We start from the raw sequence: 19,419 nt of genomic DNA, 5'->3' as shown, positions 1-19,419 counted from the left end.
AGCACTGCAGTGGACCGCAGGACTAGAACAGCAAAGAAGAGAGACACGATGCCAGATTTCTTGGAGCTTCTAACCTGGTGGGAGGCAAGGGAGAGTGGTGAATAAACATCAAACAAGGACACAAAGAATGAGTTTCTCTGCATTGTGATGGGGAATCAAAGGTGCCAAGAGAGCATATGAATAGGAAGCTGACCTCGTCTGGGTGGTCAGGGATGATTTGTCTTTGCCTCTTTCTTCTTCCTGCTGATGGGAATGACAGCACAATGGCTGGAGCTTTGCAGCCATCTTGAACGATGAGGCACAGCTGCTAGTTGAGGGGCCTGCATTCCTGATAACCTTGTGAAGGTACCTAAGCCCCCTCTGTATTCTCTATTCCTAACTTACAGAGAGAAAATGACTTTTATATTGTCTAAAGATGGTGTTGTTTTCGTTGAACTGCTGAACTGGAGTTAGTGTTGCACATACCGCCTCTTCATTAGACTGTAAGAACCCTGGGGGAAGATGGAGGGCAGCACCCAGCACAGGGCCTTCCTATAGAAGGGAGTATCAGTGGCTATTTGTGGAATTAGCTGATTAAGCAGGAAGGAGTTGAGAGGAGACAGAGGAATCATTGGACAGACAAATCAAGGGACAAGAAGCTTGAACCATTTCTGAGACATCTGAGGACAGAGCCGAAGGAAGGTGAGACAGAGACTCAGCAGCCAAGGACAGGGCCTGACTGAACAGGCCCTGGGAGATAAGTGACTTCTGAAACAAGTACCTTAAGGTGTTGGAGGACTCCTTGGGGACAGCTTGATGCTGACTGTGGCCTTGAGTGTAATGTCCAAGGAAGACCCAAGACACGGGGAGCAGAGGGACCTGGGTTTAAATCCCGCCACTTAACAGCTGAGTGAGTTCAGGTAAGTTGCCTGGCCTTTCTGAGTCTAGGTTATCAATACAACAACTTAAATAGACGGGATAATAAGTGTGAAATCCTCTACACCCTGCCTGGTACATGGTAGGCACCCAATCAATTGTAATCGTGGCCATCAAGCTATCAGGAGCTATGGTGGATGGACTTAACGTGACCCCATGATCCCAGCCTCTGATGTTCACGCGTTTCTGTGATCCCCTCCCCAGGTGAGTGGGACTTGTGAATGGCTTCCAACCAACAGAATGCGGCAAAGGGGAGGCGATGCCTAGAGCTAGCTCTGGAGTCTCTCTCCATTGCTGGCTGTGAAGAAACAAGTTGCAATGAGTCCTATACCCGCAAGAAAGTGCAGCTTATTCTTTCAATAAGTAATCTAGGGGGCTTGGAAGTGGACCCTCCCCAGTTAAGCCTCCAGATGAGAATCCAGCTCTGACTGGCACTGTCGGCAGCTCTGCAGAGGACTTGCTAAGCCATGCCCAGAAACTGTGAGATATTAAATGTGTGTTGTTTTAAGCTGCTAAATTTTGGGTGATTTGTGACACAGCACAGAAGACAAATAGAGGTGCTATATCAAGAACATATCAGTATGAAATATGTAAGGAATATAAAACTTCCCCTTTTCCTGTATGTCAACCCCACGAGAGGGCATTATTTTCCCCATTTATAGAGAAAACTGAGGCTTAGGGGAGGGGCTAAATTCCCTGAGGCCACGCAGCTCCTGGGGGAGGAGGAGCCAGTACATAGACCCCAGGGCCTGCTCTGAGCCAGGAGGAGCGCCAATATCCCTGCTGCAGTGGCAGTGGCCTTACCCCGCAAGGTGTTGTGCAGCTCCACAAAGCCTTTAGGAGGGTCTGCCCCGTCCAGTCCTCCACAGACCACACCCCTCCCTGGTGCCTGGGACCCAGCTGCTTCACAGGGTTCTCTGGCACCTATCTGGTCCCTGAGGGCATTTGAGTTTCTAACTCCAGCATAACCAGGGCACTGGTAGTTACAGCCCAAGTAGATCCGGCCCTGGTTTCTCAAGGGCTTGGGAGCAAAAGGCAAGAGTCTAACTTCCCTGGAATAAGGCAGAGGCAAGGAGACAGCACATGCATCCCCTTCCTGAGCTGCGAGGCCACAATGAGTCACTCCCATGACATCCCTGTGTCCCAGGGTCACTGCACCCTTTGCACCCTGGGCTGGGCCTGGCCTGTCACCTGACTCCAAGGAGAAGCAAGTGGAGCAGAGGAGGAAGAGAGAAGCCCTCCCCAGGCTTCTGGAGTGGGCAGCAGTTCCCAGCTGGTGGGTCTTCAAGGAAGGCTGCTTCTTCATTTAAAAGAGATGCTGGGATACAGGCAGATGTCACGGGGAGCCTTGGGACCCCTGGCTCAGGGCTACATTTATACTACTGACCTAGGTTCTTTCATTCCTCCCTCCCTCCCCGCCTCCTCCCTCCTTTCTTTCTTCCCTCCTTCTTTATCCCACACGTGCTGCGGGGTAGAGCTGCCTGCACTTACAACTTGAGAATAATGTTCCTGAGTGCACAGGTGACAGAGAAGTCGCCAGGATCCAACCCAGTCAAGGCAAGAAGAATGGGCTCTGCTTTTGGGGTCCCCTCCTCTCTTTAGTTGGGCTGGTGACTCATGCCTACTCATGCCTTCTCATGCAGTTTGCAGAGCAGTCCCCAAGTTTTGACAAAGGGCCAGGGCCTCTGTCTGGGACTGGGAATACAAAAAAGAACGGAGCATGATCCCCGCCCTCGGAAACTCAGTCTGGCATGTGAGAGGGAAGGAGCCACAAACCCTGCTCCCCGGGGACAGGGCGGCTCTCACCTGGAGGAAGGCGGCTCATGGCTCTGGAACTGGAACCCAGGCTGCATGTTTTAAAGCTGCCCAGATGAACCGGTGGTGTGGCTGGGTTGAGAACCACTATCAGAGGAAGAGGAACACCCTGTCACAGGCGCTTGTGGTTGGCTTGTATGTTCTCTTGCTGACAGCGTCCAGATTTTAGCCACTTCATCAGAAGAAAGTGATTTCTCAGGATTCGTTGGGCTCAAAGCTGCAAAAAAGAAAAAACAAACACACCTTCTCATAGACCGACGAGCACGCTCACACAGACCCATGCCTCAGAGGCAGATGTCTTAACTGCATGATACTGGTAAGCAGACATATTGGGAAATTTTTCCTTTTTTTTCCTCCCAGAATTTCAAAAGCAAATTGCATTTTACGTTTTCTTGACTGAGGGCAGACAATTTTCACTAATGGGCCCTGCAGGAGGTGATCTGATACAAACCCTCATCCATGACATGCTGCTACCCGCCAGGAACTGCATATGCGTCTTCCATTTGGAGCTCAACACCACCCTAGATGACACATCATCCCCATTTCACAGATGAGGCACAGTAAGGAACTTGCCCAAAGGCACACAGCTACCAAGTGGGGAGCCTGTCTGATTCACCTGCTTCTTGCCTGCAATGAAAAAGACAAGAGCTAGGCAATGGGCCCCATGCCACAAATATCACGTTCATCGAGAGGAACCACCCGGCACGAGGCCCTGAGTAAGGACAGGCAACTGTGAGGCGTTGGTGGGTGCTGCACTGGGTGAGGCCAGGCTAGATGTAGCCACCCCCACCTAGAGAGAATGCAGCCTTAAACAGTGAGCAAGCCCCTCCCACTGGGGTCACCTAACATGATCACAGCAACCCTGGGCTACAAAATAACCAAGTCTAAAACTTCTCACTCTGTCTCCTAGGCTGAAAACTCAAATCCTGGAAGGTCTGGTTCAAGACTGGACCCCAGTGACAAACCCTCTCCCTGGGGTTCCACAGCCATCTTCCGCCCTCCCTAGGGCTCCCAGATTCAGTTTGCTGGAGGCTGGTGAGGCAGGCTGCAGATCTGCTGCCTGCCAACTGTGTGGCCACATATAAATTACTTTAGGAAGGACATCTATTTTTCTTTGCTTGGGAGAAGATGAAATGAAACAAAACTTATGAATGTTCCTGGCACTAGGCTCAGCCCAGGACGAAACCACAGTGAATGAGAAATTATAATGGAATTGTGCATGCTCTCCACCAGAAAGCTTTCCAAAATACAAGGTAATCCCAAGCCCAGGCTGACTGAGGTGAGCACTCACCTGCCGGCAGCAGGAGGGCAGATGAATCCATTTGTAGTGTTATTTGCCAGAGGGAGTTCCTGCTCCTGTCCGGAAATTCCACCAGATGGCGCCACGAGACAACTTCCACAGCCTTTCGGGTCTGCACACCAAGGCGGTGGGGTCCCTGCAAAAGGGCATTGGGAGTTCATCAGCCAGTTCAGAGCTAAGGAAAGCTGTGGTCCTGGTCGCTTTTCAAGGCTTTTCTTAACCTCCTTAATCCAGATGTTCATGAAAATGGGTTGTTACATGGACACATAAAAGGGAACAACATACACTGGGGTCTTTCAGAGGGTGGAGTGTGAGAGGAGGGAGAGGATCAGGAAAAATAATGAATGGGTACTAGGCTGAATACCTGGGCGATGAAATAATCTGTACAAGAAACCCCCATGACACCAGTTTACCTATACAATAAACCTGCACACGTACCCCTGAACTGAAAAATTGAATTTCAAAAAAGAAAGAAAATAGGGTATTAGAGGAAATGGGGACAGCGACGTTGGCAATGCCAAGCCAGGCAGCAGCGAAGTCCATCAAGTGTCTACTAAGGGCAAGGCCCTCCATGGTAGGGGTCAGTCTCAGAGCTGAAAGCAGCCTTCGTGGAAGTCTAGCCCAGCCTGTTTGTTTTTCCAGAATGGAGGAGGCCAGAAGGGGGTCACTCCCTGCCTGTCAGAGGTTGTGGAGAGGCCCTCTCAGCTCATCTCAGAGTGCAGTGTGAGCCAGGAGGCAGTGTTCAGGTGAGGCCACTGCAGGGAGCCAGCTGAGGGCAGAAATTGCACCCTATCCAACAGCAAAGGAGACTGAGAAACCCTATCAGGTTGTGACAGCCCCCCTCGGGCCCTGGAAAAGGGGAGACAGTTCTGTCAAGATCCCCACATTTCAGAGAAAAACCCCATGGGTTGGTTCAGGGTCAGAGCTGCAAGGCCCTGAGGGTCAACTGAGTCAATCCCCTATGGTACAGGTGAGCCCAAGAGAGGGTCGACAACTCAAACACCAAAATACTGCAGGATGAAAACGCTCTTCATGTACTCATACAAAACATTCCAGGATATATTATTGCTGAATGAAAAATGCAAAAGGCAGAGAAAACTGTGCCAAATTTTCTATTATTTGTATTTTTTAAAAAAAGAAAAAATAGTATATTCATGTTTGCTCATATTTACATAACTAAATTCTGGAAGTATTTAGAAGACACTAAGAACAGTAGTTATAGTGGAGTGGAGGAAGGGTGGATGGATGGGGACAGAGGAGGGAGAAAGGCTTTGCTCTATATACATTTGTATATTATATCATCTTTGAACCACACAAATGCATTACTTTACAAAGAGTGAGACTTTTAAAATAGCTTGCTCAAGATCATACCATGTTTCCTACAGTTGTGGGGTACTGTTACCTGCCAGGGTGTGAAACGATTTGGGGTGGTGCACACGACGATTATAAACAATTTACAAACACAGCACCGAATCATACGGTGAGGAAGTCATTCTCGTTTCGTTTCTCTTCCATCCTCTGAATCCATCGAGGAGAATGTCTCAGTGAGGGGCCAGTGAGGCTTCAGTACCACTCCCAATCTTCATAAACTGACTTTTATTTTAACAAAGAAAGCAGGCATCAGGCTAAGGGCTTGGACAACAGCAGTGACTAGCTAAAATGGAATATCATTCGTTTTTCTGTCCTGGATTCATGTGTACGAATACCTACTGTGAACGGCAAGTAGTGCTGGCTTTCCATTTACAATAGTAACATGAAGCTTCCTTTTAAAAAAGTAATTTAAGATGTGAGCTGCCGTTAAAAAAAAAAAATGTTAAGTGAGTCCTAATACCATTGCTCTGTGAATACAGTAACATTGAGTACTAACCTGTGCCAGAAACGGCTAAGTGCTTCCCATGAATTAACGTACTTGATCCTCTCACCCTGGGAGGTGCAGATGAGGACATGGAGGTTTAGGGAGATGCTGGGTCGTGCCAAGATCTCTGGTTAATAGAGCTGAAGCCAGGAATGGGAAGCAGGCATTCAGCCCCCAGCAGGGCCCCTGCCCACCAGAGGGACTGAATGCAGACCAGCCCTGTGCCCCACATGCCTGGGCACTTGAGGCAGTGGCCCTCCAGCTTCATCTCAAGCAGCTCCAACCTTCTCCTTCCAAGTTCTGAGTCCCTAAAGCCATCTGCTTTCAGCTCTGCCCCCAGTCTCAAAGCAGAGGCTCAGAGGCACACACACGCCCCTCCATACACACCCCCTTTGTAATTCTTTGAAGCTCTCCCTCTACCTGCTTCTTGAACTTTCTCTTGCTGCTCTTTTGTGCACTGGGTGGCAGCACCAGGTGGGGTAGGCTTGCTTGTCCTACTGTCTGGACAGGCTGCAGATTCTCTATCTAGTTTTGGCAGCAGAGCTCTGCTGCCTCCCTCCCCTGCCCCCACTCAACCCTTTGAGAGATAACTGGATTTGTCACTTTGCAATGAAAATATGCATTCAGGAATGCAGGGAAGAGAGCTAAATCTTCATGACTGCGGCCCAGGGCTGGGAAGCCACTGAGGCCACCCAGCTGGGCAGCTGCAGTCAGTATCCTCGCACCCACCTCTGTGCCCTCTGCCCCCACACAGCTGATCCCATGGGGCTGCAGGCAGGTCTCAGCAGATAGTGCAGCTGGGCATCTGCATCTGCAGCAGGTTTCCAGACGACGCTGATGCGGGTACAGCCAGAGGTAAAACAGAGGAGTGGTCAAGAGCATGGGCTGTGGGCCTCTGTTTGAATCCTAGCTCCACCCAGCTCGCTTTGGGTCCTACAGCAAGTTATAAACCCTCTGCCATGTCCTCTGCCATGAAATAAAGATGACAGTGACAGTACTTATGTCATAAGGTGCTAGTGACAATTAAATGACATAAATGCTTAGCACAGGGCCAGGCACTCCATACACTCTGAACCAACATCATCCAGGCCACTCTGGAGCCAAAGTTGCCAGTACAGAAGCTGTGGGCCATGGTGTAGCACCTGTGGAGGCAGCTCGGGAGTGGGCGCAGTCCCCCTCTCCATGGCCCTCTGCCCACCTCTCACCCACCATGCTTTGGGTGATCCCCTAAAAGGCTCTGAGAGGTGGGCAGGGCCCAGATCGTCATCCCTTCACAGGGATGAGGAAACCAAGGCTCAAGACGCTATGTGAACTGTCCACAAAGAGCAGAGCCAGGCCTGCAAACAGGCCTCCTGTGCCACCAGGTGAGCCATAGAGTGCAGGGGCAGCTTTCCTCCCGTCCTCAAGTTCAGGCATCCAAGTGGACAGAGGCCCTGGCCACTGCCTCAGGGCTTCCCCTCAGACCCATAGAGCTAGAAAGGCCCCAGAGAGGGAGCCCGACATCCCCGGCCCCCACCTATGCTAAAAGGCCCCATCCTGGCCCCAGTCAGAGGGAGGCAGGAGCTGGGAGACAGTTGCTTGGGGGAACTGGCAAAACCAGAGCCACTGTTTAACCTGATCTCAGGCTTGGTGTCTCCTTCAGGGAGATGATGGTCCCCACTTCCAGGACTAGCTGGAGGGTGGAGAGGGAGGAGCTTAGGGAGCCAAGGGCTTGGAATGTGTGGAGGGGACCAGGAGGCTGGCTGGTCCCGAGATTGAGCAGAACGGACGAGTCGGACCCCAGCAGCTCTACTCACCGGGTGGCCCCAGCCAAGGAGTCAAAGCAACTCCCCACAGTGGGGCACTCCGCTCTTCAGCCCCACAGAGGTGGTGGAGGCCCAGTGGATCTGAGCTGCTGGCTCACATGGGTGGGAGTAGGAGCAGCTCTCCCCAGGAGCAGGGCTGGAAATCCAGCCTGCCACGGAGACGCAGGGCTTCGAGGATCAGCAGAAACCTCCCTGGAAATCTGCCCTCTTGGGCAGGATTGGAACAAGACAGGCAGCTCAGTCTGGGGGTCCTGTCACACAGCAGGCAGAGCTGGCGGTGGGCAGGCAAGGAAGAGCCCACCCCCTCAGTGAACTTCTGATTAGGATGCTGAGTAGACCGAGGCAGAGGCTCACTCAGGCCCCTCAGCTCTGACCTGGCCTCCCAGAGGACCTAGCCTCTGCCTGTGAGGGCACAGCCACCCCCTGTGAGGCCTCAGTCAGTCGGTGCAGGGGAGAGACGTGTTGAGGGCTTTCAGGCAGGCCGGAAGTACGCGGCCCCAGGCCACTCCCAGCTGCAAGCTGCATGACCCCAGGGGGCGCCTCCCCACACTAAGCTGCCTCTGTCTGCGTACCTTTCAGACACTGGGCTTAGGAAGTGAGGCAGAGAAGACAGGTGGCTCAGAGAAGGGCCAAGAGGCCAATCCAACCAGAGCAGCTCTATGGGGCCTGGAGATCAGTCAACAGGGCAAGACTTCACCGCCTCTTGGTCCCCACCAACTGACTTCCAGCCCCCAGCCCTGCCCCTTAGGCCGGCTAAGCACCAAGCAAGCCTCAGGAGAAGCCATCTCTGCCCACTGTGGCCCCTGCCCACCTCCACCATCCTGCCTAAAGCCAGGGAGGCCCCTCTCCTCCCGCTCTTTCTAGTCAGGTGCAGAGGGAAGCCCTGCTCACCCCTACCTTCTCTAACGGACCCTAATTCTCAAAGGGCTTGGACTTTGGGAAAGGAAACTGAGTTCTAGAAAAAGGTATTGTTCTCAGCCCTGAATGTGAGGACTCAGATTCATATCCCCTCAAGGTATTTTATATATTGGGGTTTTCTACTCATCATTTATTTTTTCAGAGTCCTGCAGCTTTGCAAGGGGAAAATGAAAGGGAAAACCCACCCCTAAGAGAAGCTGAGGGAGAAGGGAGTTAGGAGAGTGGGGTATGGCCAGGAACTTCCCTGTGGCTGGCAGGCTGGAGTTGTAGGGGCTTGGAGCCAGGCGAGTGGGTGGGCCGAAGTATCAGGACAGAAGGAGATGCCATGGGGACCAGCTGAGACACCAGCAGGGCTGAGCCCCTAACTCCCTTTGTCCAGGTCCCAGGTGAGGAGCCTCTGTTGCAGACAGCATGGCAGGCTCTCAGATGGAGGGGTGGCCTCAAGCTCCTTGCTCCCATCCTCCCCCGCAGACCCAGCAACTCCAAAACATGCCTTCCTCCCTGCAAACAACCAAACCCAGCAGATCCCAAGAAAAGGATGAGAAACCTGGTGCCAGGAGTCCTTGGCTCAACCAGCCTCCCTCCAACCTATAAATAACCCTCCTCCCTCAGTGGCCAGGAGCCTCAGCCACCCAGTGCCTCCCCAGGCAGGGCTTCCACGCAGACCCAGGGCTCGCATGTCAAAACTCAAGGCCTCCTCTCCAGAGAAGCAGGGCATCCTCGTTCCACATGCACTGTTTTCTAAGGAGAATGCGCTGCAGCCAGGGGTGATGGGAGCCTCTGGAGGGTGAAAGAGGCTGAGTAGCCTCTGGTCAGGAAGGTCTCCTTAAGCAAGGGAGACCTCGGACCTGCACCCCGGCTCTCCCGACCCTGCAGCCTCACCAGTCATTCTGGCCAGAGGAACCCTCCCCACAAAGCTGACCATGATGTCTGGCATCTCAGAGTGAGGCTGGAAGTTATCCACACATCAGGCAAGGGGTCCAAGCCAGATCTCATCTAGACTTTCTCTCCTAGTTCTACGATCCTACTGAGAAAATCTTAGAAACCACCCTCTGAGGTCAAATGCTCGCTGCTGCCTGTCCCCCAAACCTAATCCCTCTTTACCATGTTTTCCAGATCTGCGTGCAGGTGTACGGTTATTTATACATTTCTTTATATGGACTCATTTTTACTTAAATCTATTTATTGAAAATGTCACAATAAATAGAATGCCGGTACCACCTGTCCTAAACAATAGGTAGCCAATAAAAATATACCATTAAAACAAAAACAGTGCTATAAAAGTCTGGAATTTTCCCCACCTGCCCTAAGCCTAAGTCCTGCTCCCTAGGCAGAGGAGACGTCGGCAAGTCTTCCACAGGCATCGGAACATGTTGGCATCCAGCTGAGATCTTCTCGGCATAAAGGGATTGAGACAATTGGGAAGGGCATCACATTCTTGCTCTGATTTTGTGCTACTTAATGCAGGCCCCATTCCACCTCAGAATATGTCAGGGGAGCCAAGGGATCTACCCACACTTTGGAAATGCTGGACTAACGTCTCCCTCTGCCTCATGCTTACCACAAGGGGAAACACACACCTGTGGTCCCCTCTCTGATCACACTTTCGAGGCACCACCAGATCCCCTCCCAGTATGCCTGCTCTCACACCAAGGCCCAGCAAGTCCCTCTCAACAGGCCCACCCGCATCAGCCCCCAGAGGTCACCGCTGACTCAGGTGGGACACCAGGTAGACAAGGCCCACCAGGAGGAGGCCACGAACACCAAGCATCATGAGCAGGAAGAGGAGCAGGATGGAGGTCACCGGCTCCACAGCATGGTTGCCGAGATGCCACTGCGGAAAGCCCATGTTCACCAGCTGCCGGTTGAGGTCATTGAAGGGGGACTGAGCAGCACCCAGCCTGGCACCTGCCTGCTGCTGGCGGGGGCCAGGACCTCCTGGGGGAGCACCATGGCCCCTGTTGAGGAAGCTCTAGAACATGAAGACAGAGACAGATGAATGAATCCTTGGGTTGAGGCACCAGCCAGGAGGCAACCTCTCTAGGCTGCGTCCTGCCCTTCCTACAGCCACCCAGGGTCACACCCTCCTTTCTCAGCAATCCCCCATGCCACTCATAAGAATCCCAACAACCAAGTCACAAGCTTTCAGAGCACAAAACATGCCAGTCTATATTCCTTACATCAGGCCCAGGACAAAGGAGAGAGGAAATGGTTGAGGCAGGTTGGACTACAGGGCATGGCTCTAGGGCCAGCATTTTTAATATTTATCATCACTCCTTTCTTTTTTTTGAGATGGAGTCTCGCTCTGTCGCCCAGGCTGGAGCGCAATGGCACGATCTCAACTCACTGCAACCTCTGCCTCCCGGGTTGAAGCAATTCTCCTGCCTCAGCCTCCTGAGTAGCTGGGATTACAGGCATGCATGACCACACCTGGCTAATTTTGTATTTTTAGTAGAGACAGGGTTTCACCATGTTGGTCAGGCTGGTCTCAAACTCCTGACCTCGTGATCCACCCACCTCAGCCTCCCAAACTGCTAGGATTACAGGTGTGAGCCACCACACCCAGCCACTCCTTTAAAATAATTATTCTGTGCCCAGGGCTCATCTCCTCTACTTCCTCTCCAGCTTCTCTGTCATGCAACTCACTCTTAAAAGAAAGACGCCAGCTCCAGTGAGATTTGCTAACCAAGTTAAAGGAGAGAGAGCTCTTGGGTGTGAAGTCTGGGGAGGCTGCCTGGAGAAAGGAGATCTGGGGAGGTAGGCAATAAGCCACTGCATCTTCCCCAAGTCTTACCCAGCGCTCTGCAAAAAGAGTTTCAGGCTAGAAAAGGTTAGTGACCAGCAAGAGAGACTTCTGGAAGCTAGGAGCAGCCAGTACACAGGAGGTCATCTGTCCCACTCCACAGGAAATGAGTACCTACCTGTCGAGGAGTGCTACCTCTTGGTGGCTGGGTAGTGGTCCTCACTCGGGGGTCGTCATCCTGCACGATTTCCCCATTGGCCAAGATCCGCACCATCCTCCCAGGCGCTCTGGGTCCCTGATGGGCTGCACCTGTATTGTGTGGTCAGGGTGGGTAGGCTAATGGAAGCCAAGTGGCGCAGAAGTTCTCCCCACCACAAAACCTTTAACTGTTAGTGATCTGGGACCAGACCCGTGAAGATCCATGGAGGATTCTTCCCCTGACCTCAAAAAGCCTGAAGGAAAAAATTTACCAGAAATTGAGGGAGGCTTGCGGTCAGTGATGCTCACAGCGGTGACCCACGCTGAGCAGATGCTGTGTCTGATTCACAAAAAGGGGAGAAATAAAGGCAAGGTGTTTGCCAGGCAAAAAGATTTCAGACATGGAGTCCACCAGGAAAACTATCAAAAGGATCCTTGGCAAAGGAAGTTTTATTGCCAATCACTACACTGCCAACAGCACAACTGGGACTGAGCCCCTGCTGTGGCCCACGCCCTGTGGAAAGCTCATCCTGCAAGGCTCACCTCACTCAAGCCTCACAACACTCCCCCGTGGAGGGTACTAGCGCGGCCACTGTGTCACAGGCAGAGGCACAGGGAGACTTAAGTGGCCTGCCCGGGATCACACCTATGGGCAGCAGAGAAAGAACAGGAGGCCAGAAGCTCTGGTTCTAGGGCCCTCTCTGGGTACTAAACTGGGAGTCCAGGGCACCAGGATCCCCAATGGGGTTCCACTTCCCTTCCACTAAAAAATGGGTCGAGTGTGTTGCTCCCCCAGGGAGTCAATGTCACCACCTGGGCCTTCCCCAGGAACACCCAGGGAGATGAGGGTCACTTCGGGGTTACTTTACAACCACTTCCTGGTAGCGGCAGACCACACTAGCCACCATGCACCTCTGGGCTGGCTCAGAAAAGCATACCTTTGCTGCAGAGGGCACGCCCCTCACCTGTCCCTCACTTCGCAGGAAACACCAGTCCAACCTTGGCTAATGGGCCCAGGGCCCAGCCTTCCCAAAATATGGGAGGGGGGTTGCTGCGGTGACTCTCGAAAGGCTCCACTCCGCGGACGCCTGGACTGCGGGCCCCTCCACTCCTCCCCTTGAGTCTGGGTAAACGCCATTCGTTCTCAGGAGATAAGCCTCAGTGTCCATCTACGTTCTAGATAGCACTGGTGACATATATGCCAAAAAAGGTCAGGAGCCCCTGTTGTCTCGCCCGTAGCCCGGAGCCCGGGCCAGGCGCGTCCCCCTCCTGAAGCCCGCTGACCCTGGCGCAAGTCGAGCAGATGGTGGTCGCACGCAGTCCCTTTGTGCTTTGTCATCGCGCGGCCCGCAGGGTGGGCCACCCGCGGGCCCGGCCCGCGGCGCACCTGACATTCCAGGCCGGGGGCGGGAGGGACGCTGCCCAGGCCGCCAGCCCCAGCCTCTGGAGTCCGACACCGGCTCCAAGTCCCGGTCCAGGCTGCGGCGAGGGATGCGCTCCCTCCCCGGCGCGGCGACTCACCTGCAGGCGCGACTCCCGGCCTCGGCGGCGTCCACTCCCAGCGGCTCCAGGCGGTTTCCTCCCACCTGACCTCACAGGAAGCGCGCGCCAGAGGGGCGCGGCCCAGTGGTGGCGCACATCGCCCTCTGTAGGCCGCCTGAGGAATTGCACCTGCTCGGCCCAGGGTTGGGGGCGGTGCGGGGTGGTGGGGGTGGGGGAGGTGGGGCGTGGTGGGAGGTGGGGATGGAGAGAAGAGAGGATGAGAGAAGACACATGGAAAAGGAGAAGAAGGAGGAGGGATAAAAGAAAGAAAAGGAAGCAGAGTTCACGGAGGAAAAACCCAAGGGGTGGAGGCGCACTGGCCTGGGAGGAAGGGCGGGCGCAGGCTCAGATGACTAGTGTACGTTTGCTGAGCCAGCTCTGTGGATGCCCCTTGAGTAGGACCCAACCCTGCCCTCGAGGAGTTCCAAGTTCAGCGGGGAAGATGAGGCAGGAACGGGGCAGACCCCTCTATAGGCTTCCAGGAGAAGATGCGTTTGAGCTGGGGCAGGAGGGTAGGTAAGGATAGGTAAGGTCACTCTTGGCAGAAGCAGCCACCTGCGGGGAGTGAATGATCTACCTCTGCCTCTTTCCTGATGTTTTAAAATCCACCCCTCCCCCACCACCTTCATAAGCTGTTCCCTGTGGACCTGCTCACCAGTGAGGGAAAATGAACTGTGCAGTCCCACAGTCTGGGTTCCGGTTCTGAACTCTGGCAAGTTACTTAGCTGCTCAGTGTTGCAAAACAGGTGTAATCATAGCCTTACAGGACCTCTGTGAAGATTAAGTATGATGTCTCTGGCACACTGGTAATGTTGATAAACGTTAGCTGTGATTATCATTTAATAAATGTTTCTGGGAGTGGGCAGATATTTATTGAGCATTTATTAGAACCCCGATTCTGCTAGCTGCTGGGCAGAAGGAACAAAAATAAGAGAGAGATTTAGACCTGGTCTGGAGGACTCATAGTCGGCCACCGTAGTCTGATTATTTGATCATGAAACCTTATCAGCAAAAAACGTTTTACGGGTCACCCTGGTATCTGTATCTTTTTTATATGTTATGATTTTTGTTTGTTTCTAAATTACACATGCGTACTTTGAGAACAGATTGGCATGATGGATAAAAGGTGGCTGCTGGAGTCATCCTGTGTTTAAATGTTGGTGTGACTGCTTTCTGGCACTTTCGTATCAAGTGCTTGGATGAGAGCCTGGCCGCAGTAAGTGCTCAAGGGCTGCCGACTGTTATGATCATTACCTCTTCTACTATTAAGTCAATTGTAAAGCATGCACATTTTAAAAGCATAGGCTTTTGGTTTATATTTATAATCCTAGTGCTTTCTCCCTGCATCCCAATGTGTTCCAGGTATGCCAAGTGCATGAATGAAAGCAGTAATCATAAAGCAGGATGCCCGATTATCACAGGTGGCTTGTGATCCCAAGTCACAATGTGCACATTGGAATTACCTGAGATGTTTAGAAACCATCCCAATACCTAGGTCCCACCCCAGAGATCACAATGTCATTGATCTGGGTTACAATCTGGGCATGGAGACATTTTAAAAACCCAGTCTTCTAATGAGCAGCTAGGGCCAAGAGACACTGCCTTCCATGAACAGAGCCCCATAAGTAGGTCACAGAACTCAGGAGCCCCAAGAAGGAGGTAACCTCTGTGGGCTGAGCAACCAGGGAATACAGGCAGAAAATCATGGATGTTTTCAGGAAGATTTGAGCTGGTATAACTGCTGCCAAAGAGATACACTCCAGCTGGAAAGAACCATAAGAGTCCAGAGGAAGAAGCAAGTGCCCCCAGAGAAGTCAAGAACAGCTTTGGGATGGGGAGTGATAGTGTTTGACTGAACTTAGAAACAGCCTATTATTACCAACTAAAACAGCCTAAGGAGGTAACCTGCCACTTTTGCTATCTCTCCACCTTCTTCAGATGTCTCCCCTGCTCAAGAACCTGCAATGGTCCCTACTGTCTGCTCCAACAAGCCCCCAACTCATTGGCAAGGCTTTGACAACCCTCCATCTCTAGCCCCAGCACACTCTCAGCACCTCCCTGCCTCAGCTCTGCCCACCTGGTCTCTTTGCTTTCCCCAGAGTAGATCACCCAAAGGCCTGCATTGCTTGGGCCTGAATATCTGCTGGAAGGCCAGCTCCACCACATCTAAATCCCTTCATCCACAAATGTGATAGTTTCATGTAATAATAATAATAATAAACCCAATGTGTGCAGAGTCCTTACTTCTGAAGTGTTTTCCCAGAGACCACTTCATTCTTTTTTGGATTATGAAATAGAAAGAGTGGGTATTATTGTTCCCCTTTTACCGAGGCGAAATTGAGGCTCAGAGACAATGTAGATGACCATCCCAAGGTCACTAACAGAGCCAGGGTTCAAATGAAAGCAGGTCCCTGGGCTCTGCATTCCAGGCTTGTGCATTCACCAAACAGACTGCCCTGAGTTCATCTCAGCTCTGCAGCCTCTTTACAATTGTGCCCCTGCCTCCCCCATGCCATCAGCACAAGATTGGGCTTTGGGTCATGCCTTAACCCCAACATGTGGTCATAGCAGAATTCACAATTTTTAAGTCAGGTGCTCTGGCCCCTTCTCTGACTCTGCAGGTGAAAACAACTCTTTCTGCCTTGAAAAAAGAACGGCATGTTGATAATGGTGATGTCATATTAAATATACTTATCTATCTCTTTCTCCTGCTATTTCCCCTTGTCTCTTTCCCTGACTCTGGCAGACACTATGCCTGTGTTTATTACTCAGATAATGGTGTGGGAGAAAAGCAGCACTAGCCTGCCAGTGCCCACTGTTGGTGCCTCCATAGGCCTGTGAAGACAGTATGTCAGGGGCCTCTTCAGAGAAACACTGGGAGATGAGGAAATGATAGGAGCGTAGGTGTTGTGTGCTAGATCTCAAAGGTGGGCATGAGGCGTGGGAAAGGGAATGGCCAGATAGTGAGTATGACAGGTAGGGCCTTATATGGCCTTGTGGAAATCCTTGGGTCCATTGTGGCTGAGGTGTGGTGAAAGGATTCTTGTGCTCCAGCAGTGACAAGGGAATAGTGGGAAAATTGCTAGACTTGAAAGGGTCAGGTAGACAGGTATGAAGGGTGGTGCAGTGATGGCCTTCATCCATGGACAGATGATGGGGGACCAGAGGATTGATAGAGGCCTCAGAAAACACCTTGCATGGTCAGAAGACTGGAGTGGCCCCACAATATCTTGGTTATATGTAAGTATGTAAGTCCCCTAATACATAAACCCACTTAGGTATAATATATTAGCTTGAGTACAGGCTATGCTGCTAGAACAAAAAGAATTAAATATACAGTGACTCAGTCAAGTAGATGGGCAGCTCTGCTTCACAAGGCTATCCAAGGACACCCACTCTTCATAGCTTATTGCTCCCCTACACCCTAGGATGCCATCCTTATTTGCATGGTCAAAACTGCCTCACCAACTTCTTCGCCATATGCAGCTCATGGAAAGGTGAGAAAGAAGAAATGGAGGGCTAGTGATTTCTTTTAAAGAAAGTATGATAGATGTAGCACATATTACTTCCCTCACATTCCATTGTGAAGAACGAGTCACATGGCTACAGGGCAGGAAGGCTGCAGAGTCTGCAGTGATAGCCCTATGTCATTCCAGATATTGATACTTGTGTCTTCTATCTTTTGTCTTTCACTTTTGCTAGAGGTTTGTCAATCTTATTGACTGATCTTTTCAAAGAACCAGCGCTGCTTCACTGATTCTTCTGTTTTTATTTTCCTGTTTTCAATTTCATTGATTGCTGCTCTTACCTTTATTATTTCTTTCCTTCTGCTTGCTTTGGGCTTATTTTGCTCTTCTAAGTTCTTGAGTTGGGAGTTTAGATTATTGATTTGAGATTTTTCAATGTAAACATTTAGTGCTATAAATTTCCCTGTTAGCACTCTTAGCTGTGCCTCACACATTTTGACATGTATTTTCGTTTTCATTTAGCTAAATGTATTTTTAAATTTCTTTTGCTACTTCCCCTTTGATCCATGGATTATGTTAAAGGATGTCGTTTAGTCTACAAGTGTTGGAGATTTCCTGTTATCTCTCCATTGTTGATTCTAGTTTAATTCCATTGTGGTCAGAGAACACACTTTGTATGAGTTCAATTCTTTTAAGTTTGTTGAGGTTTGTTTTAGGGCCCAGGATATGGTCTATCTTGATGAATGTTTCATAGAAGGTTGAAAAGGATATCCATTCTGCTGGTTTTGGATGGAATGTTCCATAAATCTTCCTTTTTCTTTTCTTTTCTTTTTTTTTTTTTTTCAGGTTCTGACTCTGTCATCAAGGCTGGAGTGCAGTGGCACAATCACAGCTCTCTGCAGCCTCGACCTCCTGCCTTAGCTTCCCAGTTAGCTGGGACTACAGGTACGTGCCACCATGCCAAGCTAATTTTTTAAAATTTTTATATAGATGGGTTCTTGTTATGTTGCACAGGCTGGTCTTGAACTCCTGGGCTGAAGCAATCCTCTTGCCTCAGCCTCCCAAAGTGCTGGGATCATAAGTGTGAGTTGCTATGTCCAGCCCATAAATCTTGTTTACGTGCTATTGTTTGATGGTGTTGTATATTTTTTATGATTTTCTGACTAATTGCTCTGTCAGTTGTTGAAAGAGACATATTGATATATCTAACAATAATTATACATTTGTCTATTTCTCCTGTCAGTTTTTGCTTCACATGTTTTGCAGCTCTGTTGTTTGGTACATACACATTTAGTTTTGATATGTCTTCTTGGTAGATTGATTGTTTCATCATACATAATGTCTCTTTCCATCTCTGGTAATTTTTCTTGCTCTGAACTCCTGCTTTTCTTTAATTCATGTTTGCATAATATACTTTTTTCCATCATTTTACTTTCAACTTGCCTAAATTGTTATATTTGAAGAGAACTTCTTATACACAGAATATAGGTGGATCATGTTTTTAATCCACTCTGCCAGATTGCTTTTTATTTGGATTATTTAGACCATTACATTTAATGTAATTAGTGATACATTAGGGCTTAAGTTGCCAATTTATTTTTTGTTTCTGCTTGTTCTGTTTGTCATTTCTCTGTTTTTGTTTTTGTTTTGTTTTGTTTTTCATTCCTGTGCTCCTGTGGGTTACTTGAACACTTTTTAAAATGCCATTTTGATTTATTGATAGTATTTTATTAAGTATATCTCTTTGTATAGCTTATTTAGTAGTTGCTCTGGCTATAATATATGCACAACTTATCACAGTCCACTGGGGTCAAGATTTTATTCATTTGGGTGAAATGTAAGAACCTGCTTCCCTTTATGTTCCTTTACTCTCCCCGCTATACTGTAATTGACTGAAAGATTCTCTCTACATGTGTTTTGAGCCACATCAGTGTTATAGTTTTTGCTTTAACTGACAAATATAATTTTTAAAATTCAAGAGGAAAAGGAAAACTTATTGTACTTCCTCATATTTTTGCTTACCATGTTATTTTTTTCTTCCTACTATTCTAAAGTGCTTTCTCGTATTGTTTCCTTTCTATTTGGAGAACTTCCTCTAGCCTTTTTGTTTTAGGGTAGGTCTGGTAGCAAATTACTTTCATTTTCTTTCATCTGAGATTGTCTTGATATACTCTGCATTCATGAAGAATATTTTCACTAGAGTGAGAGTTCTAGTGTTGACTAGATATTTTCACTAGTATTGACAGTTCTTTCTTTCAACACCTGAAAAATATTGTACCATTTCCCTCTAGCCTCCATGGTGTCTAATGAAAAATCTGCTGTTATTTGAATTGTTTTCCCCTAAGGATAAGGTGTCATTTTTTCCCCTGGCTGCTTTCAAGATATTTTATTTGTCTTTGATTTTTCAGAAGTTTAATTATGATGTGTTTCAGATGGATTTCCTTGGAGTTTTCCTATTTGGGACTCACTCTGTTCTTGAATCAGTAGATTTATATCTGTTGCCAAATTTGGAAAGTTTTCGGCCATTCTTTCTTTGACTACTTTTTTAGCCTCACTCTCCTCCTCTCCTTCTGAGTCTTCAATGACACAAATGTTAAATCTTTTGTTGTAGTCCTACAGGTCCCTGAGGCTCTGGGTTTTTCTGTTTGTTTGGTTGGTTGGTTGGTTTTTGTCTATTTTCTATTTGTTCAGATTGGGCAATTTGTATTGTTCTATTAAATATCTTCCAGCCCACTGATTCCATTCTGCTGTTGAGATCATCTGCTCAGCCTTTTATTTGAATTATTGTACTTTTCCATTTCTCCTTTCCATTAGTTCTTTTTTATATCTTCTGCTCTATTGTTGAGGCTTTCTATTTTGTC

The 19,419-nt window shown here is 49.6% G+C and overlaps 1 protein-coding gene across 6 annotated transcripts; it reads right to left on the bottom strand.

Annotated features, from left to right (window-relative positions):
• Positions 1-8,717: 8,717 nt before the first annotated feature.
• Positions 8,718-13,197, bottom strand: FAM241B (family with sequence similarity 241 member B). Of its 6 annotated transcripts, none has more exons than XM_003903842.5 (4): positions 13,071-13,137; positions 11,822-11,889; positions 11,530-11,660; positions 8,718-10,580 (listed from the first exon to the last, which is right to left on the bottom strand). In XM_003903842.5, the coding sequence occupies exons 3-4, from the start codon at positions 11,623-11,625 to the stop codon at positions 10,311-10,313; spliced, it is 366 nt and encodes a 121-aa protein (XP_003903891.1). In that variant the 5' UTR covers positions 11,626-11,660; positions 11,822-11,889; positions 13,071-13,137; the 3' UTR covers positions 8,718-10,310. The 6 variants fall into 6 exon arrangements, with proteins under 6 accessions (XP_003903891.1, XP_017818465.1, XP_031508106.1 ...); XM_017962976.3 differs by lacking the exon at positions 13,071-13,137 and adding an exon at positions 12,515-12,988; XM_031652246.1 differs by lacking the exon at positions 13,071-13,137 and adding an exon at positions 12,488-12,632.
• Between the last annotated feature and the right edge of the window lie 6,222 nt (positions 13,198-19,419).

The sequence above is a fragment of the Papio anubis genome, chromosome 11 (genome assembly GCF_008728515.1).
Source record: "Papio anubis isolate 15944 chromosome 11, Panubis1.0, whole genome shotgun sequence".
Classification (NCBI taxonomy): Eukaryota; Metazoa; Chordata; class Mammalia; order Primates; family Cercopithecidae; genus Papio; species Papio anubis.
This window is presented reverse-complemented; position numbering and strand designations above follow the sequence as displayed.